Below are 25946 nucleotides of genomic sequence, written 5' to 3'. Positions count from 1 at the left end.
ATGTGGCATCGCTGATGCGACACTGCCTTTGAACACAGTGACCCCAAGGTACAAAAGTGAAATTGGTATTGTTAAGGCCAAAAATGTTTATACTGCTCTTACTATATAAAGCAAGTAAAAAAAAAAGAGAATTCAGAGGTAAAATAAATTAATGACAGAGGTTCTGAATGATGTTCCTCAGCAAGTTATTAACTACACAAGTCAGAAAGTACAGCACTACCTTTTTGCTTCTTTTAGTTTTCTACAAATGGTATGTTGTTAAGAAGCAGATAAAATGGCATTAACACCTTCAAAAAGAGCCTATAGGCATATGTACTGTGATGAAATGAGCAAAACAAAATATTGCCATTAATTTGACATTGATTTATCTGATTTATAGGCTCCGATTTAGTGAGCAAGGATGGGACAGTATCATTGGGCTTTGTGATTCATCATGCACCCTTGCACATTATGGTAGAAATCCACAAATTAACTTGCATCCAAAGTGAGATTTTATTCCGTCTTTGGCTTATTTAATGGTTGGTACAATTTGCATTCTTGGATTAGCCTGGCTCTTTCTTGAATTGCTATGAGAAGAGAAACAAACCCATGTTTTGTTTCACATATTTATATGCAATTTAGTAAAGTTTGTGTTGGCTCCTATGAATGCTCTTCGTCTTGTTTTGTTTCTTATTAATCCACAGGGTGTATTTTCAATAAAGCATGTGTATATTTTCTTACTGGAAATTATTGTATGATGTATCACATAAAATAGATAAATATCCTATTTATTCATGCGGATTTTGGAAAAAAAAGATTAATGGCAATGTAAAATGCTATAGATTGGCAAATTCAGATCTAGTCTACAGTCTGCAGTTTATTATTCGTATAAAAATGTTTTAAGCAACAGATTACCTTGATAATAAAGTAGACTGGGGTCAGGGCTACCGGTAATTTTAGTTATGAAACGTCTTGATGCCATAGTTATTATGGATAATCTGTTAATGTTATGGATATTCTGGTGTTTAACCAAACGATTTTGCTTTTCAGATAGACACAAATGTAGTAAAAGCAAACATCATCTTTTCTTGTTGATTTTGAGAAGATTTTAGGCATACAGTTGTGAAGGGGTTTAATTTGAAATGCTTTTTTGATGTTAAGTAACAATTCTTTGGCCATTGTTGATTTTTCCTTACAAAACACTTGCTCCCTTCCACGCTATAAACAGCATTTGTTTTTTTTTAGTGACAGCCTTTATCGTGAAAAGAAATTGTATGTGGATATCAAATTCAAAACTAAACAAAATTTTTATTTTCATTGTCTTTGTGATGATCCGCAGTCTATAGGACATGTTCACTGATATTTGTATTTCTGTTTTTGCATTTCAGGAAATATTCATATATAGTACAGTGTTATAAATTAATAATATTTGCTTTCTGTCAGTACATTTTCTCAGCAGCAATTTCTTTCAGTGATCATATCATCTCTTTTAATAAAATCTGCTGGGGATCTATGGTCTTTATCAGCTTGACAGTATCAAACCACTTATAGAGGATGTGTGACAATAAGCCGTTCTGCGAAAGATGTCTTGCAGTAAGTGTTTATTTTTACAGTTATCTTTAGAAAAATATTTTATTGTTTTGGTATTAAAATAATTTAATTTTTGCGGCCCTGCTGAATGCTGAGGAGAAATTAAAAAGACTGGCCAAACAGATGCCTTTGGTACCATCTTGTAATCCTCATTTTGATCTCGTGCTTCATCAATCAATCAAGCAAATTAATTCTCTAAGCTTTAATTACAGTAGCTGTGCCACAGATTGTTCCAACTCACATATTTTTCCTGTGCTATTTTTGCTTTAATTTGGACCTACTTCTCTGATTCATGGGCTAGTGTCAATAAACAATAAAGTCTAAAGTAAATCTAAGAAATCTGGTTTAGTTTCAGTTCTACAAAATTAGAAAACTATTTCTCAATTACATGTTAAGATCTGCTTAATAAAGCCTGACATCCTATTTGTAGCTGTCTAAAAGCTGACTTGTACTACAAACAAACAATATATTCTTCTTTGTTTCCTTCAACAAAAAATCTCCCTTGTTTCATCTCTTAAAAAATCCAAGATCCTTTTTAATGTTTTGTTATAGGTGGCTGCTACAATTGTGAATGTACTGTAATCCATTCAAAAACACACATGTAGGAGCAGCTTTTGAGATTTGTGAATTATGGAAAATGTTTTATTTGAGCAATTCATGAGACAACAGTTAAATATGAAAAGGAAGCACGCAGTGTTAGGAGTAGTTATCATATGTGGACGGAAAACAGAATAATAAAAGTTCGGACAATCACCCTGTCTTTGTATATGGGTGTCACCATTTAAAATGTAACAGTCTACTTTGAACTTCTAATGATTTTCTCAAAAAGGGGGCACTAGATTATCTTAATGTGCCAGTACTTTCATGTTTTAAGCAGCAGGGAATAGGTCACTGACCTTGAAGGAGGGAGTGTTCTAAGGAGTCCCTGCGTTTTTAACCAGGCTCGGTCTCTATTGCTGGAACAGAGCAGAGGAGCAAAAGCTGCATTGCACATAATTAGCACATCCCAGGGTACAAGACAATAGAGCTGTAAATAAGGAGATATGCAGGAGTAATTGATTTTGAAATACTGTAAGTGTTCTTAAATTACAGTGAATCAGCAAAGATAGTCTATTCATTAGGGTTTTCCATTGTCATTCTCCACCTCACTTTCAAATGCAAGACTTACTGTCCTACTGTTCTCTGTGTAGTTTAAATTAGTAACTGGAAGACAACTTTGTTGACCCCTTATGGATTTTAGCTGCTTCAATCAAATCTGCCCTGAAGTCCTCTTTGGTTCTTCATTAAAAATCGTTCATTTCTTTAACCTAGCCCCATAAGTCAAGCGCTTTAGCTCCAGGGTTAGTCTAGTTACTTTTAAGTGGACTTTTTTTTTCGAGTGCCACTGTCTCATTTCACCTCATTTCTCACTCCGAAAATTACAATGCTGTCACACGGCTTCAAAAAAAACACTTGGCTAAATGCTTTTAACTATATCCCTAAAGAATGCAATCTGTACATTTGTGATTGGGGGGATTTTTTGGACCATTTCTCTTAATATTTATATTATCTGCCGAAATAATCTGTGGCTACTTGACTACCACCGTCAAATTTTCATTTCAGCTTCATAAAGTTCTACCTCATTTTTTCAGGAAGTAATGCCATTTAATTTGGGAATGGATTTTGTGAAGAATGTTTTAATGCCATGGATATGCATATTGAAAATGTTATTTTCTCTGTTTTGCTTTATATAATATATATGAGGTAAAAGATGATACTTCTGTCACACTGTTATCATTTTTTTTGAGTGGATTATCTTTTTGAAGACTCATAATTCAGATTTTGGGTAGTCAGAAAGACAAATCTCGGTGTTGTCTGTATGTGACAATAGCAGAACTCAAGTACTTTTATAGTTACCATATCTGAGCAGAATAATATAAAATTTGTGGGGAACCGATTGGAATCGGTTCTTTTTTCAAATCCATTCACCAAGTTTTATTCTTTTGTAACTCCTACAGTGTACAGTGTAATTTGTTATACAATGGAACAGCCTCTGTCTAATTTGAAAGATACTATGCTGATGTCACATTAGACAGACACCTAAGCTAGTCCAGAGAGGCAAAATTATATTACATCAAGCCCACCTGTCCATTGTCAAAAAGTTGTTCAGTCCTGTTAAGGGTTGCGTATATGAGAAGTATATCCCAGAAACACTGGGTGAGATGCCAGTCCACCAGACAAGAAAAATATTACACAATTTTGTTAAGAATCTTCCTTCTAAAGAATGCATACTGGAGCTCTCTAAGGTGTTCTGATGAAACAGTGTTTAAGTAAAGAAATTATATCAAATTGAACTTCACTTAATAGAATTGTGAACAGCATATTCATATCAGCTTTGTTCTTCTTTATTTTCTTTTCCTTGGTTTTTTCTTATTATTTTATGAACTTTTTATCAATTTGGTCGTGGGAGTCTTTAAGTTCAGAGATATCTTTTCTCCGATCTCTGATTACGTGGTTGGGCAGCAGTGCCATTCTGGAATTACAGAGATAATAGGATGACATATTCCAAAAGATTTAAAACTTTGCAATTGCAGCAGTTCAATCAATGGTAGTAGCAGAGTGAATCTCTGATGACTGTAATTCAATTGTCTATTTTTGCAACAAAGCAAAAAAAACTAACAATCTATTGAAGCAGTATATTACTATACCCTTGAAGGCTTTAATTATGAAGGCAGGACAGTACTTTGCCGGTGATAGAAGTTATTGGAGACACCACTGAGGAAGTGCTATTGTGTTTGAAGCTGATTATGCTTTCAAAAGTCAGCTGAACCAGGATAGAAAGCACATGAAATTGGAAAACCCCACAAGGGAGCCATGAAGGTGCTGAATTACAGAGTGGGAGGGGCAGTATGAGATGTCTTCCCAATGAAAGCATGAAAACAGTCACCCAACTGGAGGCAGGAGATCGAAAACAGTACTCAGACTGTTAAAGTAACTAGTACAATGCTATAATTGGAAAAAAGAAACTAACCGGAAATGTTAACCATGTTTCATAAATGTTAAGATTTGTCATACCATAATTACGAAAAGAAATGCCTGCTTTAATTTTTTTTTTCTGTTATGCTTTGAATGAGAACGCACATCAAAAAGCTTCTACATAAAAAATGATTAGTGTCGTTTTCTATATGGTGTTTTTTTCCAGAGATATAATCTAGGAACACTGATCAAATCTGGAATACCAGTGCTAATGGAATATTATATTTTAAAAATGGCAGTAAAATTCCACAATTCCACAATTGACAACATTAGAGCCACTAAATATACTAATTAGTGCATGTCGTAATTGTGCTATCCGGGATACTTGTTTCAGTAGTTCTCAAGTTTCTGCAATCAACATGCGACTTGAAGTGACCATAAATATGTGTCCTTGACTTTCACCATCTGCTGGGGTTCTCATTTAGTCTGATAAGTCTAATCACAAATTGTTGCTGAGCTACTGATCCCTAGAGGTCTCAGTTCAGGTATTCCACAAGAGAGCTGGGACAGAAATGACATTCCCTGCGGGTTCTTAGCTAATACAGTCAACCTCTGTATCTCACTGAAGCAAAGAATCGGTGATCCATTGCACATACTCCTGACTTTATTTGGAAAAGAATCTTTAGAAAGTGTGAACAGAGAGACCCCACCGATAGTCTACATATGTATAACCATGTATATTTAACCTAACTAGAGCATATTTAACATCTTAGAATTAAAGTATTCAGTGTAGTGCTTTCAAATACAAAGTGCAAACAGTTTAATCAGTCAGGAGGTGAAGTATTGACATTTTTCAGTAATTAGTTAAATCACTACATGTGGATAACAACCCTTCTCTTCACTGTTACCTTTTTAGAGCTATTGATTCTCATCACATTATGGCTGCTATGTGGAATGTTGATTTTTCTACTTTGGTGTCATCTGAAATCTGTCTGGCCAGCTATCATCTAGCAAGTGGATTATGTTTATTCTGCTTTTTAATAAAATCTTGGTATCTTTTCAAATCATTTCCATTCAAAAACATCAAACAGTAATAACATGAATGTGCCTGTTTGATATTTGTTTGGTATAGTGTTTGATATGCATATCTTGCAATAAATTAACTTCTTAAACAAAGTGTTGTATGCAAGGATGCCATTAATACTGTCCACATATGATTCATAAATGGGATTTTTGGATTTAAGGTTTTAATATTATCATGGGTTCACTGCTAATGTATTCACCAGTGCTTCCATTTTATAATTCATGAAAAGAAAAATTGGACTACACTTATCATTAGTCGAGTTGATCACTCATAAACAAATTGTCCACTAATCATTGCACTAATTGCAGTGTGGCTCCAAAAGAGCCTGTGTAGGGGCAAGGAGAGGGTGGATATATACTGAACATCAAAAGTAACTTTTCGTCTATTCATGTGTTTGTTTTTACAAAAGCACAGTATACTCATTATGTTGTATTATTGATTATTCATGCCTGTCTGCGATACACTCGAGTGGCTTTGACTTTTACATAGGCACTAGATCACTTAATTGGTGTGATGGATGATTGGGCACAGATAATGAGATGATTCTGCTTGTTGAATGTCAATAAAGAAAATCACATAAAAAAATCAATATGTGCTGTTTGTAAAGAAAACAACACCTTCAAGCCATTAGTATGTTGGTTGTTGGAATAACATTACTGTCACTTCCTATCAAGGGTGCTCACAGTCTGTAGTGTCTAACCTGCCAAGACATTGCAACCAAACATATTTGACCATGATATGGAAGATCAGAAGTCAATGCACCTCGTTAAGATCGATGGGTTGACCCAGCTGTGATGGTCTGACGAGGGGGTCTAGTTCCTACAGAGCTCCATTTGTAGAGATTGATAGCAGCCTGAATGCATGACACTATGTTCATAAGCTCCTGAAAACTCAATTGTTGTTTGTCCTGCAGACACACCCTGAAGTGATAATCTTCTGGCAGGGCAAACATGTCACCAGGATGCGTGTGTAACACTGGCTTTGTTGCAAGATGAGACAGATATGCTGTGGCATCTGCAGATCTACAGCTTATATTGTTTCCAGTGGTGGCCAGATATGGTCCTAGACTGTGACTTTTCCAGTAGGCTCCTTGCTGATCAACCTTGTTGATGACCAGTGTTAATCAGCACAATGAATTTACCTCTGATGTTTCTTTTGATTTATATTATATCATTTTAAACATAATATTTTCTTGCACCATTGTAGATGTTAAATGGCTTTTTTTACCAATATGTTCCCATGTTTTCGATTTTAAAAATGACAGCATTTAAATTATTCATTGGAGGAAGCCCAGACTTTATTTTTAATAGTCCCAAAGAACTCTAGGTTTTTCTGCTTACTCTCCTTGTAGGAATAATTAAGCTATTTAATATGTCTATCAGTGCTACCACAGTGGCTATATCGCTGCCAGCAGAGAGTGAGATATTACAGTACATTTTTTCTCACTAGACTAATTTATACAGTTTGAAGTAATTGTACAAATAATATAAATGGAATTCTGTGATAGCCCATCATCTAGTACACACATGGCTAGAACTCCAGGTAACATATAGAGTGACAGTAACATAATTATACACCACACCGTGACCGCAAACAGAATTCATATTACACTGTAATGAAAAACGTTCAAGCCTGGGCAGTCATCTGCTCAAAGAAGACAAACAGAATTTCATGGTCAATTTTTTTCTGCACTCTCTGCCTGTGCTTGTGTTGCGTGTGTAGACACTCTAAGCTTAAACCCTTGCCAGAAATAAAGATTCAGGCTAAAACAAAAGCTGTGAACCATTTTTAAACAAACAAGTGGGTGTCTGAAAGTATTGCAGTTCTGCTTCTATTTCATATGCATTTCATATGATGTTGATTATAGGGTGTTGAGAATGTTTTCTGCTAGCTTGTGACCATGTTTTTCTAAATGCAGTTTTAAATTTTGTCAAAGAAAAACAGATAAAGCTAACAATAAATAGAAATATACAGTGTTTGTTTTGGGGCATATATTTTATTTTTGCAAGGGGTTAGAATTTTTAGCTATATAAAATGTACTGGTTCCATTTTTATTTAAATGTACCGCTATGATTACAATTCTGTCTCCTAAAGATGTTTTGAGGATGACAATTGACAATTTCTGTGTACAAGTCAATAGAATATAATATTTAGTCTGGCTATAAAAGAGAGAGAGGAGTTTATTTGGCAAATGTACATGTACTTTGGGATTTCCACTGTTCTCTTGGGATGTGCACAATACAACAGACAACACTTTGTGTGCATGGTACATTAGAAAATGGTAAAATAAAAATAAATTGTGATGACATTTCTTGTTTCTTGTTTACAAATGGAAGATCATACCATAATGCAGGTGCAAAAACATTCATCTCATTCTTTATCACCTTTGAAATATAACTCAGTGTGCTCTAACACGCTGGAAAGTAAAGACATGAGTGGGAGTATTCCAAATCAGTTACTCTTTCCAGTAGCAAGGCACTAAGGTATTTAAGAGCTTTTATGTTAATCCTAACAACTCAGCAGAGATCCAGAAGAATCCAGATGAGTTCTAGTCTCTATCAACTGTATCCTTCTTAATAAGCCAGAAGGATGAGAATATTGCTGTTTTATTGTAGTTCTTTCCAAAATTAAGAGAGTACTTATGTCTTGGTTTTCCCAGTTGTTGTCATATTTCAAGTCACTTGAAAAATAGTGCTCTTAGTAGAGATTTTGAATGTTTTATTTATATCCAAATGAACCTCCCATGAATAGAACATCATAAATGTGCATATTTAATGATCATTCAAAACATTTAATTGGCAAAGCATATCCTAAGCATCAGAAGACATTTAACATTTCTAATTGCAACATATTCTCAATGTTCTTTTCAGGAAAATTAAACCATGCCATCTGCACTGGCATTTTATTGAACAGAGATGACATAGTGAAATTCATTATTATGGTGATTAACATTAATCATCAATGGGGTTGATCACCAAGGAGTTTGCTGTGAAAGTTGCAGGTAGTAATGATAATGTCTTACGGGATTCTATCCCATTCTTCTTACGGAGCAAAGGCAAACATGTAGCTTGTTCACTGGTCTCTGAATCGTAGATGCCACACATCATCACAGCCTGTGTCACAAATGCTCAATGGGGATCACATCTGGCCAGGAGTGCATCCATAGCTAAACTATTACATTCTTATTTTATGGGAAGGTAACTCTGGGCCTTGTCCTGCTGTAATTTTGTTACTCCAGGATGAGCCTTCAGGAGGGTGATCATGATCTATGTACAGCTATGCAGTCACCAATTGCAACTCAAGTATAGACTAGACATTCTTGGCCAGACCACTCAGACTTCCCCATTGATTGAACTGTTGTTCCCAATCAATTAGCTTGTTGTTCTGCATGTCTGCACCACGGTGACTAACATCCATCCTGGTGGTCTGCCTGAAACCTTGGTTCATCACTAATATAGACTTGGCTTTGCCTATAGCACGAAGGTATTGTTATTATGTCCATGCTGGTTCCTATCTGTGCAGTTTTATGGAATTTCACCAGGCCTGACAGTCAACATATGATATTTCCTCATCATCCATCAGTGTGGTGATTTAGTGGTTATGTAATACAACTGAATTTAGTTTTTGACTGTCATAGGCAGGTATAAATAATCAAAATAATGACATTACATTTAATCAGTATCCAAACTCCATGTATTTTTCTAAAAAGCTATAAGCTTGCATAAATAGAGGAATACATTTCCTTTGATGCTCAGTACATTATACAAAGACAACGTGAACTCATATCCTGTAAGAATAGATACCACAATCATTACTGTTTTTTGTTTTAAACTGGTGATTGTAATAGAAATTTAAATAACAGAAAATTCAGTAAAGAGCAAAAAAAGCAGAAGTTCTTGTTTGATTGCTGTGGCAATCAAGCTTACATGCTGGCTTTAGTAAATTTAAACTTTAATCAATTTCAGTTTCAGCTTAAACTGGAAATGCTTGCGTTTAGCATTTTGTTTGTGAATAATTTTAGCAATAGAACTGGTACTTTTCTGTCAGCTCTGTCAGAGCTGTTTTGTGGCAGGTAATGCTGTCCCTTTTTTTCTCTATATGTGGAAGAGGCATTTAAAACGCAACCAATGAGCCCATGAATAGCAAATTCTGCATATGCATATTCTGCATAGAAAATGTGCATATTTAATGATCATTCAAAACATTTCACTGGCAAAGAATATCCAGAAGAATAGTAGTTTTCTTGAATTGAATTTCTTGCAGTTTTAATTCCTTTTAATTTTTTAAAATCTTAGCTTTTAGTACTTGTGGAGAGCAGAAGCACAAAAAGAGAGCAGCACTGGGAACTTTGAATTCTGTAACTTGTGGAAGGATCCCACTGTCTCTTTGCTGTAGACAAATCTCATTGTATAGTTGTAACCCTGTAGGTGAGAGTTCTGCAGTTCTGGCAGCTTAAAGTATCAGTAAAGTGCTTTTGTGTTGCAGAAAATAAATGTATTATCAAATACACCAGATTTCTATTGTTTTTTTAAATATTTTGGATCCTATTTTGGATCCAGTCAGTGTCACCGTGTCTGCCACAATGAGCTGCCCTTGTATCTTTATAGTCTTTCGGATCCATCTTCCACATACTGTATACTATACTAACAGAAGATAAATTATTTACTTTTCTCAAATCTATATGAATTGCTGGCACAGTGAGGGACAGTCTTTCTAGTCTTAAGTATCTAATATTGATTAATGACAATTGCTATGCGCATTCCCATTTGTTTAAATGTTTATTGACCTTTAGTGAAAGAATACATTAATAAAGTAAACCTTAGCCATCTTCATAGCTCTTAAGCTCTTACTTCTTGCCGTGAATGTTTATTCGGTCTGTCATTCAGTTCTTAACTTTGACTTTACGCTTCCCCTTTAGTGTGAGTAAATCTATTTTCTCCTACATGTTAATTTATCATGTTGATAGAGTACTGTATATTTAGATGAGTTGTTAGATGTGTCAAACTAATGAGATGCAGCTTAAATATAAATCTAAATGACAGTTATCAGTCTGTCCTTCTTTGAATTCATCCCCTTTTACAGTTCCCCATATTTATGCTTTTCTTACAACACTCTAAGAAGTATACCTAATATGGACATATACCATTTGTATATTGCATCTTTTAGTAATAATAAGCAGCTCCATTTTAAAATCTTTCCCTAACTGCCACTTATGTAATTTCTTGCATAGTTCAAATTTTATTGTTATTTGCATTAGGATTGGTAAGAATTCAAGCATCTTCTACAGATACTGAGAAAAAAATACCATTTTGGATAATTGAAATGAGATCTTGCGTATTAATAGGACTATTAAAGACCTTTAGTATAGTCTTTACTTCAGAAATGCTTTCTATGGATCATTACTGTGCTGGAAGATGTACAGTAGGTGGACTGTTATGGCTTTGTTGTAAAAAATGCAAGCTCTTGAATATCAATACGACATTTAATGGTTTGTGGTGAGATGTGAACCACTCAGTATAAAAGCTCTAATCTGGGTTGTGCTTTTGTGTTGTGTCCAAGTTTTTTTAAAACTTCCATTTTTGCTTGCTTTGCAAAGTTTAGTCTTTTTTGTTTTAGTTTTATTTTGTCTGTGCCAAATATTTTTCCATAATAAAAATAGCATTCCTTGCCTTCAGGTGCATGTTTTCAAATCATGACCATAAGAGTTTAGCAGTTTTACAAACCAGCATTCTAAGCCAAAGTTCATTTAAACATTCATTTCAGTTCAAAATTCATTTAAACATCTCTATTACTATTTCTTGCAAATCAATTCAGGCATGTAACTTACTGCATGTTTTATTTTCTACATTTTCCTCTTTGTTATCAGAATACCTCAAAAACCTTTTTGCCTCCTTAGTTTTACTTTTTATGTTGCTTTTCTTCCAAGATTTCATTATGACTGTGTCATCCTTTGGTATTTAGGATTACTTCCCTGACAGTGTTAAAAAAATGAGGAACTGTATCTGCAATCATGTCACTGGTATGATAAATCATATTCTAATTCTGTATAATTTGGTCATGTTCTTACCTGAAATGTGGAAACAAATCGGCTCAAATGTGAAAAGCACTGCATAATATGACCTTTATATTTTTAATCTCCGTCAATCATTGGTGTATTACATACTCTTCAATGTTATTTCCTGGGTCTTAACCATTTTTCATATTTGCACACATTCTTAAATCTTCAGTGTGGATAGAGGATTAAGTACTGTAGTCATCTGCAATAGGCCCTGAAATCAGTGGCCAGGTGTTTAGCTGTATGACAAAATGATTCCCTGAACTATCAATTAGTTATGAACATGGCATTTTATAATAGCAGCCTGTTGGCCAAATCAGGGGAAAGAGATTAACAGCATTTGATGAGAGATATCAAAAGCTCATTTGTTGGATTGAAAAAGTAACATGAAATACTGCTTTTAAAAAAATAGTGCTGGTTAATAACTTCAGCAGGCTACGTAAAATAGGAGATCTAAAATTATTAGTGATCTTCATGTTGATCATTTCCTATTTTCTTACCAAAACGCAACTACTGTAATGATTAAAACTGGCCACCTTGCAAGCTTCTGTTTATATTAAAGACTACAATTTCACAGCTCATGACTTTTATAGTTCTGTACCTCTATTCCTCATTTCATGGGCCCTTGGGAGGCTATTGATATCCACATTATTACTTCATTAAGTACATAGTGTTCACTTATTGCTAAATCTACTGCTGTTCCATTACCCATAATCCAATCATGTCATACACTACAGTGACATTATGAATTGAGGTATAAAGTCGATAGTTTTTGATGCAAAGGCCTTCGATCAGGGTCAGGGCTGTCCAATCCTGGTCCTGGAGGGCCTGTGTGTCTTCAGCTTTTCATTCCGGTTTGGCTCATAACAAGCAAAATCAGAACAATTAAACAGATAGGCTGGGTCCAATTTAACAGCTTCTTTCAGGTTTTCAGTTGCTACAGCTTTACAGAGGTCTAGAAAACCTACAGACACACCAGCCCTCCAGGATTATGACTGGTCAGCCTTGTAGTAAGTGCATAAGTCTATCCCTGATGACTGCAGTACATCTTTGACAGATCGAGTAATCGGCTGACCTAATTAGCCATGAAAGGTACGGAAACCCTGAGGAAGAAATGAAACAATGAAGGATAGTAAACTGGCAACAGTTGACAGCTGTTGTAAACTGCCGTGGTTGACAACTCTGGGAACAAATGACAGGATGCAGACATTTCAGGTCCCAGCAGTCAGCGAAGTCCATCCCTGATGCCAGTGACAGGTTAAAATTGTATCCACAATCTGCAGCGCTCCCACTCAGAAGAGAGAGCCACTGGCAAGAGCTGAAATCTCTCCCTCTTGGGCTTTTAGTTATCTTGTTCTGATTTCAGTGTACTCAAATTTGAGCTCATTAAAAACAGCCAATTCACTGTGATGTAACAGTTTATTAAAGCAAGCAACAAATTATTGAAAGTTTATCATTCTTGGATTTTGCGTGTACTCATTCCTAACTTGATAGTATCCAAGGTACCTACTGAGATTTGTCTGTATCTATCCTTGAAGAATTTTGACAGATTTATAAGCGTTGGAAGAGATCGATATAAACATAAAGCATGTCTGAGCAGTTTGTAATCATTGGTTTTCATCCAAATTAAATTACCATAAGTGAAGATATATTTACAGTGTGTATGACATACATGGCTCATCTGGCTTCAGTTCACTTTTTCCTCAGCAAATCCATTTTTTTTCTTTGAAAGTGATCTTATTTTAGCTGGATTCCACCACTCAACCCAGTGCAGATTCACATACTGGCATTTTCATCTCTGCAGTAATATAATTTTATGTCTTGTCAAAATTGTATGAGCATATTTACTCAATAAGTTACGACTGGGACATTGCAATACCAAAGTTTGGATTTATATATGAGATAGACTGAAGAAAAATGTATTTCCATGTGTGTCAGTCTAGTAATAATAAAATGATTCTTGGAACTTGACTCCAGATATACTGTATGTTTTTCAAACCTCAGCAAATGAGGTTTGAAACCAGACCTCAGCAATGAACACCGCTTACAGTGTGCACAGTGTTTTGTGCAGCTTAATAGAGATCTCTAGACAAGAGTAATACTGTGTCTTGTACTGTAAATTGTGTGATGTTGGCTTTCCTCCTACATTATCTTTGGTGCACTGAGGTCAAAATGTATAAGTTTTGAATTCTCTGTGTGCGGAACCAAAATTAAGTCTTAGTTCTTAAATTGTACCACACAGCCTTTGGATCAAAGTAAGAGCCAGACTTTTATAAAGGCAAGCAGAATAGTTTATTTAAAAGAAATGCTAGAGAAATCAAAGCTATCCTTACTTCTGTTCAACTGCCTTACAGAAAAGATCATGACAAAGCAGCAATACCTTTGCTTCTTCTGAGTGTTTGGATTATATAGATTTATCTTATTTCTTTCTCCTCTAGACTAAAGTCAGTTTAGACTGAGGTGTAAAGTATAAAAAATTATTATATATTTAGGCATTTTGAAGCTTTGTAAATTTAGAGTTTTACTGTTGTGTTTTGTTTGAGCTGTGGAATTCTTGAGTCCAGTGGGCTATGCCAACTCAGTAAGAGAACTTTGATAGTGTGCATACAGCATATCTACCCATTATAGACTCCATTAACCTCACAGTTTTGTGTTTAAGGGTTGGAGGAAACCTGACTGTGATTAGTTATCATAGTCAGGTTTCCTCCAACCCACAGGGAGGATCAAAGTGACTTCTCAAATACAGTAAGACATAGATGAAGAACAGAAACTCTTGACTGATATGGCTCAGGTTTATCTGCTGTAATGGTTAAACTTGGAGTTCTGAGCAAGAGGTGAACATTCATCATGACATCGCTCCTCACTTATAAGGTGGAAGTTAGGGAATAGTGATTGATTGCTTGACCCAGAAGTCATTGACCTCCATGTTTAATAGATGTCTCAGAGGCCAGACAAGCTTGGAGCCAGAAACTTGAGCTTGTCCTTTGTGATTTTAGCAGTGATTTTGGTTTAACCCTTCAAACATGTGCAAAACATGAACCGTTAAAACTTCTTGACATTTCATTTAAAATCTACCATTTCAATGTGTATGCTGGAGTATTCATGACCAACTCAGATTTGGGGAGTTTGTATAGTAATGCAAAAAACAATGTACAGTATGTATTTACTGGGAACAAGGGAAATCTGCAGTTTTATGTGTATACTAGTTTATGAAATGAAGGTTTTTACATCTTTTTATCAGAAAGTGCAGTTTACATGTTGAGATTACAGAAGAGGTTTTTGCTCACTCATGTGATCTTGCTCTTTGAGTTGGATTGATAAATAGCTTCTGTCACTTTGTTTGTGACCCTCCTCAGGCAGACCCAGTATGCATTGTTTTGAGGACTTGCTGCTTTTATGTAGTGCTGGCTTGTAATGTCATCATCGACCTCCTGTTTTAAAATTGCCCACACGTCCTCCCCTCACTATTTCGTCTTGATGTAGTGAAGCCTAAAACTGTTTTTTAACAGTTTGATATTGATATTTGATATTGACAATCCCCGGAATTCAATAATATGCAACTTTAATTGATTTTTCAGAATCAGGCTGTAGCACAGAAGATAATGAATTATTCCACTAAGCAGTGTCTGTTCATTTCCTATTTTGCTAAATAAATTTAGGATCTTTAATTCATTAGATTCAGAAGCCAATGTCTGTGAATATCCCCATGGAGATGGAGTAGCAGGTCAGTCAAATACATAACAGTTAATTTTGTAGGAAGGCAATGGCTGTTTTAGCAGATTTGACTGCCTTAGCAGCCAATTTCCCAAGACATGGATACTGCCTGAGCTATTAACAGTCCTGGAAATATACTGTAGTGCTTTGTTCATTACATTTGACTTCGTTATGTTATTATGGGAAACTGAAAATCAGTAATTTAATTTATTATCATGTATCATTTAGGGACACAAAATACATAATGTGAGTTTAAGTAGACTTATGGGTTGTCAGTCATGAATGGTGAACAAGCGCAACAACATGATGTTCAGAAGAAACAGGTAAGTCCTAGGTTCAGATGTACTGTGAAATTTTGCAATAACCAAAGTAAATTTGAGTCGTGAGGTTTAATCCTAAACAGCCTAATCATTCTGCTATATAGTGAGTAAATAAAAAAATATTATTATAATTAACATAGATTATTATTAAATATGTTAATTTATATATGATGAATTAAACCTTATCAGCTAAGAAAAGTCCATAACCCCCATGATGTTCATGAGTAAAGGGACTTTTTGGAGATGGTTACTGTGTGCAGGCCCTACTGTCATAACTAACGTTGCTAATTGTTAAATAATAATATTTAAAAAATAGATTAATGCAAACTGAAGACTTATTATTCCAAGAAAAACCCCTTTCAGATTGTATGAACATTTGCATATTTTTGCCACAGAATGTTATCAGAGCTTCATGTGGATCCTAGTTCTTTTATTTTTTACAATCAGCAGCAGAAATGGCTATAGAAATTTTTAATTTCAGGTGCATAACCATATCATTTGAGGTCCATGCAATATTAAAACAGGAAGCTTGTATCTATTAATCCACAAATAGAGCACTGAGTGGGGATCACTGCTATCAAGTGTCAGTCAGCAAAGCCTGTTCATTGCATGATGAGCTTTTCTCTAAAAAATGTAGCAAGCTAATCTGGAACTAATATGCATGTTAGTGCATATCATGTCACTGGAATGTAGTGTAGGGTAAATGTACACAAAACAGACTGATTAAACTTCCAGTGAGACATGAGCCATGTCTCATTATTTATGGCTGTGAAATAAGCAGGGGCTTATTTATGATGCACTTTACTATTGTAGTACTGTATTTTATGTGGCTGGAAAAGAAGGCAGCAGGTTGAAATAACAGTTTTTACAGGAGAGCACAAGCTGAAACCATCAGCTGGTCTAACCTTTATTTTAGAGCCTTCAGAAGGTTCTAATTACTGGCTGATGAGAGGTTTCACAGAGGCTGTTAAGCACAGGTACATGCTGAATCTGGAGTTGGTAAAAGCTATATTTTGTGAAGCAATTACCATGGTCTGGACTTTGTAACAGCTAGCAATTTAAACACCTGGGGTTTTTTTTCCCTCTAAGGAAGCTCTGGAAATGTTCAGCTTTTGATTACTTTCATGTAAGAGGTCTTTGTTTTTCTGTCATCTCCTTCTAAAACACTGTCATGATTAGGATCAGATTTTTGCCATTAGGAGAAAATAATTTAACATTGTTACTTAAATTGTTTCTGGTACTATTATTAATAGTTTCTCTACACACAAAAAAAGAATAAAGGACAGACTTTCAATCCGTCTTCTAATGTTAGTAGGATTTCTGACAATTCTAATGAAGAATTTGACCAGAGTACTATTTTCTGTTACCGCCAGGTGCTATTTTGAGAGAGCAATAGGATTGCATCAAGAGAGGAATAGGATTGCATCAAGCAGCAGTGCTAGTGCCCAGCCCTTATTTTGACAAAAACAGCAGTTAACTGATTACAAGACACAGTGCATACAGCTGCCACAATGAGATGCAATCACAACAACACTTTCTCTCTGGCATCATCAATCCCACCCAGGTCTCCGCTATTTTTTGTGATGTCCAGTGGAGGCCGCCCTTCCTGCCAGTGGGCATTGAACCCCTTCACCCAATCCAAGAGACTTCCACCCAGCTCAAACCCCTAATTCCCATGTGGGTGCCAGTCTCCAGGCACATCCCTGCTCCCTGCGTCACCTTACTCACAAACACACACTCAGACAGGGATACAGAATGGGCCTGAGCACAGAAGATAATTATAGTAATTTAATTTCTGGAGTTTTCATCTGAGAGGCGAAGGTCCTCTTAATGCATTAATGAGGTGCAGCCCCCCCACCTAGGTCACACTGCGCACATATTGTGTGCCAGCAGCCCCACCACACACCTGATCAGGTATAAAAGTTAAGGGGGACCTTTAGGTAGGGCAGTAGAGCACGTTCTGAAGAACAAAGTATAATTTTGTCAGGACAGGAGGCTTAAAACCGCTGCTTTTAAGAACAGTAACAAGATATCTTTAAAGACCATGGTGTTAGGACCTCAGTTTCATGTGTTATCCAAAGGACTGCACTTCGTACAGCACAGCATCACCAGTACCTATGCTGGGGTATTGGTTTCCATAATTGTGGCCCAGAGGAAAGAGTGCCATCTAATGGTCTAGCAACACCACTTACAGCAGCAGCCTGGTTTTCCTTGGAGGTGTCCCATCTCAACACTGATCAAACCTAGCCTTAGATAGCATCCTAAAATCTGATGAGATAAGGCAAGGAGGTGGTAACAGTGATGGTGACAGAGGACAAGTAAGTCTTTGACATATTGTGGGATCATTACAATGTTTAGATTCTTCTTTTACTTGTAAAAAACTCTAGAGTGAATAAATTGCATTTGTCCACTGGGGAATATCAGGCTGTTAACTGCAGTGTTTTGCTTCTGACTTGCAATTTTGTTTTCTTATCCCTTTATCACTTAATGTTAAATGCTTCCATTACTCCTTTTCCCCATTGTCAGCTGACTTTGATCTTTGCAGCATTTAATTTTGGATTGTATTTTTTTTTAGTTTAATCGAGAATGGATATTTTGATTTGAAGATGTTTTTCTGTCTGAAACAAAAGCTGACCAAAAGAGCACATCATATTATAAAATCTCATGAAAGGGTTAAGCATGCATCATAGATCAAGTTGTATGAATGGAGAAACCAAATGTGAATGATTATGAAAGTCATGAGATAACTGTCAGACCAGAAACGCGTGATGTATCTACACCTATTGAGTAGTCTTGACATGGGAATGAACTGTTGTGATGAGTGCAGCAACAGCTTTCATGATTTTCTGCAGGCATGATGGGATCAGCTGGCCTTGGAAGAGCAATCTTGAGAAATGCACTAAATTCTGCCTGTTCTAGGTCTAGTAAAAGCACCTATTTTCGTATGTTGGCGGGTTTGAAGTTCTGATTCATAGGTTGAGGTCTTCATGAGATCTGGGTTTTGTTCAGCCATCAGCAGGTCAAATGATGTGCTGCAAAGGAGTAGGTTGGTCTGGGACAGATGTTTCTTAAATAATGGAAAATCTGCAGATCTGAGTGATCCACAGGTACCTTTGTTTTATCACATGCCATTTAAGGACAGATGGTGTTGTTAAAGCATGACAAGCTTTCACTAGCCCTTCACAGCTAAGATTACATTTTTGTGTTTCATTGCCCAAGCTTGATCTGGCACCGAGCGTTTTGAATAAAAAGTAATGGACTATATTGCTGAGATTTATTTCTAAATCATGTTTGATTTACAGTAAAGAAATTAAATTTGGTAAACAGCCATTGTAAAAGATAGACTTGCTGCTTACTGTGAAAGTGTTTGGCATTATTTTTATACACAAAAATAAAGCTACAATTCAAGATTGATTAATTTTGAACGTGTGAACGAAAAGCCTGTAGCTCTACAAGATCCATTCAACATGCAGAACTTCACATTACCAGTGTTCCTTGAGACAAAACTATTATTCATATTTAAGTTTACCTGAGTGCTGAATATTACTTCATGCCAGAAAGTATGAGGTGATTTGTTAAATCACCACCATGAAACATTTCATTTTTACAATAGCTTAATGCTCAATCATTAAGCATAGTGGACCTGCTTATAGCCTTTTCATAACCTCTTTAGGTTGAAAAGTAGCTGCTTTGCTTCTGAAATGGCAAACGAAATAAAAATAGTTTGTCATTCTTTCTGTGTGTAATCAATTGAATAATGATACATGTTCATATATTTAAAGATATGATAGATTATTATTCAATTTCAGCTTTAATGATAGTTAATCTGTTTGGATATGCAAACATGTTTAAAAACACACTGAATTGTATATGTAGCATAGCATTTATAGATGAGAAGATACTATGTCCTTAAGAAAGACTGGATAGGTACAAAAATGACCACTTTAAAGACCTCATCTTAAAAACTATTTGAGAAAATGAGACAATGTAAACTTCTGTCTAAAATCCTTCCTCCCATGAATAACTAGTTGAATTTCAGGACATCTTGCGATGGTAATGCCAAAATTAGTCTGGATTCTCATGGAATGATCTATGTTCTCCTTATCTGTTAAAGTCAGAACTTCAGTGTAGAGAAAGAAAAGAACTGGCTAATTCCAAATCACTCACACTACAAAATCAAACAATTCATTGATACAATTTCATTGATAAACCTTAGTATTGTATGTATATTAAATGGACATAGTTACATTTTTTATACCAACTGTAAACTTTGCAGTTTCTATTCTGTGATAAGTCATCTTTATAGATGAGTGTGGAACACAGCAGTGTAGGACTGAAACAGATACAGAACAGTAATATGGCTTCACTGATGTTCTTTAGTGTAAAATATGAATAATATTAATGCAGTAAACCACATAGGCTTTCATTCTTTACAGCTATTTCTGCATGATTTAAAACTCAGTCAGATTTGTAAATTACCTCAATTATTTATTTGTTTGCATTAGAGCACACGACAGCTGTTCATCACAGCATGTTCGGAAATGTTTCACAGGAGTCTTACAGCATTAAAAACAGTCAATATAAATGTATGATAAAGTGCTCTGGTAAGAATAGGAGAATTCTTTAAAATGTTGTGATGACGTCAAGATATGTAATGATATATTTCAAAGTCAGGTGACAATATTTTATATTTTATTTTATAATCTTGTCACTCATGTTTATAGCTGTAATTGTCTGGCACTTGAGAAAATTATACTGTAACTACAATTCAACTGTATTCTTGATCACACTGGACAGAAAACATGGGTGTTTAGTAGTAAATGCAAATAATGTGCATGGCCAGTAACCACATTGCTTTACTGCCGTAGTTATCCTGAAGTACGTTTATTGAAGAAAATGGCATAAATAATTTTTAGAAGCTCCTAAACACTCTTGTTTTGTTCAGTTTGGGAATTTAGGTAATTCTCTGGTTTCTAATACATTTTTATATTTCTTTGATGTATACAGCACAACAGAAGAAGCCTATTTATTCACCTATATACTGTATTTGGAAAAATTAAATAGATAGCATTTGGATATTGATTGAATGTTTTTTGGCATCATTTTAATCGATTTATTATTTCATCACTGATCGTGATATACTTGAGTGACTTTGTTGAATATGTTTTAACTGTTATTAGTGAGTTGAATACGTGTAAATGAACACTTGAATGGACATAAGTTACCTGATTTAACCTGTGTCTAGCCACTACAGAACTTCACTTGTAGTGATCTGTGGTGTGACTGCTCAGAGCTACATTGGTCAAGTCCTCGGACCTCACCTGCAGATCTTTCTTACAGGCTTCTAGCCCATGACTTCCACACTAGAGCCCTCTGTTGATGACACGTTAACAGCATATACTTTATTATATGTATTTAAACTAAACTGTTGATGTACTGGCTATAGAAAACAATTTGTCCTAATGATAAGTTTTGTGAATTGTGCAGTTATATATGATGCTTTACATACTATGTTATATTCTTGCTTTTCCATTAATATGTAATAAAAAATCTACCAAGCTCATTTGATATCAAAGTATTATATGGTTGCCTGTAATTACTCCCTGGACATTTACTTTGGCATGGATGCTGTAGAAGATGCATTTCTTTTTGCCTGTGTCAGTTTTTTATTACAATCTCTGCTCATATGCTATAACTTCCTGTATGAGAATTTTCATGTCCTGGTTTTTGAATTTTCAATCTATTTCACACACTTTCTTCACCATGATGTGTATCTGCTTGTTGTCTGGTGCATTTGTTATTTTGCCAACACTTTGCAGACAGACCACAATTCTTTGCTGCTTTTTGTGAATAGCCTTGAATTGTTGGTGCTCTAGTTTGTTGCAGATTCTCTCTCTGCATGAGGCCCAATGTGTTTTCTTCCTCCTTTCATGTGATTTACGTTTTGTGTTGTGGTCCTTGTAATTAGTGTTGATACATTGCCTTGGTGTTATAAAGCGGATGGTTTGAAGAAAGGCGATTGTGCTCTGGAGAAACTGGAGATAACGTGATCTTGGCCGGGGGTTTGTTTTTGTTTAAAATGTTCAGTGGCATCCAGGGTGCTTGGCATGACAAGCTGGGTTAATGCCATGTCATTTTTGCTTCCTTTTACAGATCTGTCGGAGAAAAAGAGTGACCTTCGTGTATGTGACGACTCAACGTGTAGATATGGGGGCACATGCAGGGATGATGGGGCTGATCTGAAGTGTGTGTGCCAGTTTCAGGTAAGGTATTGTCATACGGGCAGCAATGCCATGTGTGATAGGAAATGGAAATCATAGACTCATTGAAATTCAAAGTCAATTATGCAGATTCAAAACCATTCTTTTGCATGTCAGAAGATGTAGGGCTCCCGTCTTCAACAGCGTTTAAGTGCCCTGTCATTTTAACATGGTAGCCTTTGTCTTACGACTGTTTTCAGTAGAGTTCTCTGAATAATTTACAGCAATATCTCAGTTTTACATTGCATGCGGCCAAGATATGACCTAATCTATATCTGTTCTGCCTCCCCTAAGGAATGAACAAATATATAATATGTAATTTATGTAAGAAATATTGAGCTGGTCTGTGCAGTGGGTGAACTCATTTGAATTGCTTATTATAGCATAAATATGTTCTGTACAGTGTCTTGTGAAAGTATACATGACTTTAAAGCATTTTTAATCAAAATGTGAATGCTCAAACAGAGCAATTTTATTGATGAAATAAAAATGTATGCAAAAACTGCAAAGAAAATGACTAGCTAAAATATGATGATTACTTTCGCTGTGCTTCATCATACATAAAAAAAGACCTAATTAAAATTGCACTTTCATAATTATAACTCCATGAAATAATCTCAAACAATCATGTAACATTTTTGTGTAAACCACAGTGTTTGCAAAAAGAAGTTTTGACTCTTAACCCAAGTTTAATTAAGTAAGAAAATGCCACTTGTGAATTAAAAAATTAGAAGTTAAAAAATATGCTGGCAGTGTAAGAGATTCCATATAGTTCAGCATCAGAAAGTTTTCAGTACAAATAAGAAGTCTGTAAATATTTCTAATATTCTGTACAAAATAAGATTCTCAGGAAAGGTGTCAAACTGATAATATATTTGGAAAACACTGCCCAGACATTTTTGAAAGGAGAGCAGTTAATAGTATGAAGCGTGATTCACCACGCAGCCTGCAACATATGAGGTGCAAGGCTATAATAAGCTTTAGTGTGATAAAACCTGCCAAGTTTCAATTCAGTCAAGGAAGTGGTTCTCTGCCAACGCAATAGAAGTTTGAATTTTGCAAATAAAATGGTGGCAAGTCAGTGACTGTATTTTATGCAAGATCCACAATTTGCTGTATATTAACTGCACTGTCACTGCAGTGTTAAATACCAAGCTTAGAGTTAATTGGCTTGAACGGGATTGAACAGGAGCAGTTTGTATAAGAAAGTGCAAGCAGTTGGATGACCCAAAGTGGGTGACAAAATTAATCTAAATTAAACTTCTGAGGTGCAAATCAGAAACAGGTTAAAATGATCATAAAATTGGCCAAATTCCAGTTAGGTGTATCTGATGTTTCCAAAGAAAGTATGATAACCTGGCCATCTTGATATGTACAGAAATGATCAATGCATCATACATTAAAGGCATGCTCACGAGCAAAATGTTTACTGTCTTTGGAGTTAATTGTCCAAACAAGTTCTAAACAACGGGTTTTGTCATGAGCTGCATATCTACATCAAAACAAAAGTAATGGCAATAAGGTGTCAATCTTGGTCTACACAGAAACTCCATTTGGACTCCACTATTCTTCTTATAGGTACTAGAATGAGATTGCTAAATTTTACAGGTCAAACAACTGAGCATTTTTGCTTTATGTGCCGCATTTCACAAATTGATTGAGAATAGGAATAGGAATTATGATTGGCAGTTTTCAGGTGCACATTTGACATTTGATTGACCATGGAATCAAACTTTTCCATTCAGTTGGTGCTGCAGTTCACAAGAAGAAGGTTTTGAAAAGGTTTTAGATTTTGAAAAGGTCTGGATGTCATCATGGTTCATGTTTACCCCAGATTTGGACCAAGGGTAATGGCTTATCTATTCCAGTACACCTGCTAATATGGATTTCCTTGGTTGCCCATTCTCTGAACATGAATGGTTTCAAAAGTGAGATTCTCACAGTCACTGTAGGTCTTCACTACTTGGAAGTAACTAAAGAGATTTGTTAGCCTTCATATTATATGAAGAACTTTCAAGTGAAAGGAAACCATTTGGCTCATCTAGCCTGTTAGTTAGTAGGTAATTGGGAGAAAGAAGATTTTTTTAGATTCCATCATAGGACTTCAGTTAGCTTAATCCAGGCACTCTAAGATGAGAAGTGAGAGCTGCGCCTCTGTTTTGTTATTGTCCTTTCAGGGCAGTCAGTTATTGGCTGGCAAAATAAAATGTATATTTGGAAAACAGAGCTGTCAGATGGTAACATACCAAATTAACTAACTAATCGGTGAATGTAATTTTATGTCAAATGTGTCTGGCTATAAAACACACAGTTCATTTAATGCTTTGCAGGTTTTGTAAATCTGATAGTGACTTAATACCAGCATAGTTATTTCTATTGGATTTAATCTATCCATTCCTTGCTGCAATTTCGCTCGTGGGATTTATAAATGATCTTATCTATTTAATAGCAGCAGGTGTCTGTACATTTCCAAATCATACAGTAAAATCTACGTTTACTGATTTGCATTAATATTTCATTGATAATCATTAACAAGTACGAGTAATCATTAAGGAAATAAGTCGTACGTTTCTTTTTAGCTTTATTCGAGATGCAGCAAAAGTATTTCCTTTAGGACGTGGTAATAGCCGACAGCTTCTTGTCCATTATTCCTAGATGTTGACATTTCAAGCCCGTATTAATCCATGTATCTTAAAGTAGAATTGAACAAAAAAATGCATTCTGGCAAAATTCATATCTGTACAATAAAAGACCATGAAAGGAAGCTGTATTTTTTTTATCAAGAATGTGGAGCTGATAAAAACTCAAAAAGAGAACACTGAATAAGACTTATCAAGATATCTACATCCAATCTTTGTTACAGAAAACATCAAAAGGGCTGTGCTACTTAGCAGCTCATACAGCTGCTTACACTTAGTTTTTAAAACTTACAATTAGTTTTTTCAATTTCTAATTTTGACATTGAATGATGCAATCAATAAACCATATTGTTATAATTTAATATTGTGCAGTCTTAAAAAAATATTGTATCTAATTTTTAGCTGCAAAATGTTAAGAATTAAGAGACCGTTTTAATGTGAGGTATACAAGAAGTAAGATAACCTGGTATTCAGATATGTCTTGTCTTTTTGATGAGATTGACAATAGCTGCCAATACCCCTGAAAATATCCTGCTGTTGGCAATTAATGTTGATAGAATGTGAATACCATACTCATGCATATACATACCATAATGTGGAATTCAATCTGGAAAAGACAAAGTCCTTTTGTAAAGAGTTAGATTAAACCTTTTCGATATTTTGCAGCAGAAAAAAAAAGCTAGTATTAGAAAAAACAGTGAATATGGTGTGGCACATAAACAAATAGAATGTAAAAATCAAGATGTGTCACAAAGCCACATATTTCTTGGTAATTCTCCACATTGTTTTTATTTGATACTTGAGTACTGTGCATAGCCCCTTTAAATTACTTTTTTAAAGTACCTCCTTTTTGCATGAGTTGAAGAAGCCTGGACAACACATTAATTAAACTAAATGCTGTCCATTTCATTGGAGCCATGTTCAGGCAAATGGTTTAAAGAGGCATGGAAAATATTAAGCTGGTGGCTGCATTATTTCTGCTCTGTCAGATGCTTTAAGCCGATCAACCAGCAAAACTGTCTTATGATGTTGGAAAAAGCATTTAATCAGTTTTATTTCTCTTGGTCAGGTAATCGTTAAAGCCTGGTTCAGTCAGTATGAAAAGAAACATAGGATTAAATACAGTTGAATTAAACTGTTTTATTGTTGGGAGTAGCTGCTACTGCTATTAAGCATGTAGAGTAGGTATATTGTTTTCCTGGTTCTTTAATTCTTTCATTGATGTGTAAGCACATCTGTCCTAATTATTTAATCAATTAATTGAATGTCCTAAAGAATAAGGGATGTGGTACTCCATGTGACTGTTCTCTGTTTGTTTTCTCTGCACAGTTATAAACGTAACCTTGAAAG

General features: G+C 35.3%; 1 protein-coding gene across 1 annotated transcript in view; it reads left to right on the top strand.

Annotated features, from left to right (window-relative positions):
• The window catches only part of tmeff1a (transmembrane protein with EGF-like and two follistatin-like domains 1a), an 86353-nt gene that overhangs the window by 25903 nt on the left and 34504 nt on the right, over nt 1-25946 (top strand). Inside the window, exon 2 of the mRNA XM_088918492.1 lies at nt 21851-21960. Within this exon, the coding sequence (XP_088774618.1) occupies nt 21851-21960 (110 nt within the window). The remainder of the gene's footprint in view (nt 1-21850; nt 21961-25946) is intronic.

Source organism: Atractosteus spatula, chromosome 6 (genome assembly GCF_055471065.1).
Source record: "Atractosteus spatula isolate fAtrSpa1 chromosome 6, fAtrSpa1.hap1, whole genome shotgun sequence".
NCBI classification, from domain to species: domain Eukaryota; kingdom Metazoa; phylum Chordata; class Actinopteri; order Semionotiformes; family Lepisosteidae; genus Atractosteus; species Atractosteus spatula.
The sequence above is the reverse complement of the archived record's forward strand: the minus strand, read 5'-3'. Positions and strand labels throughout refer to the sequence as shown.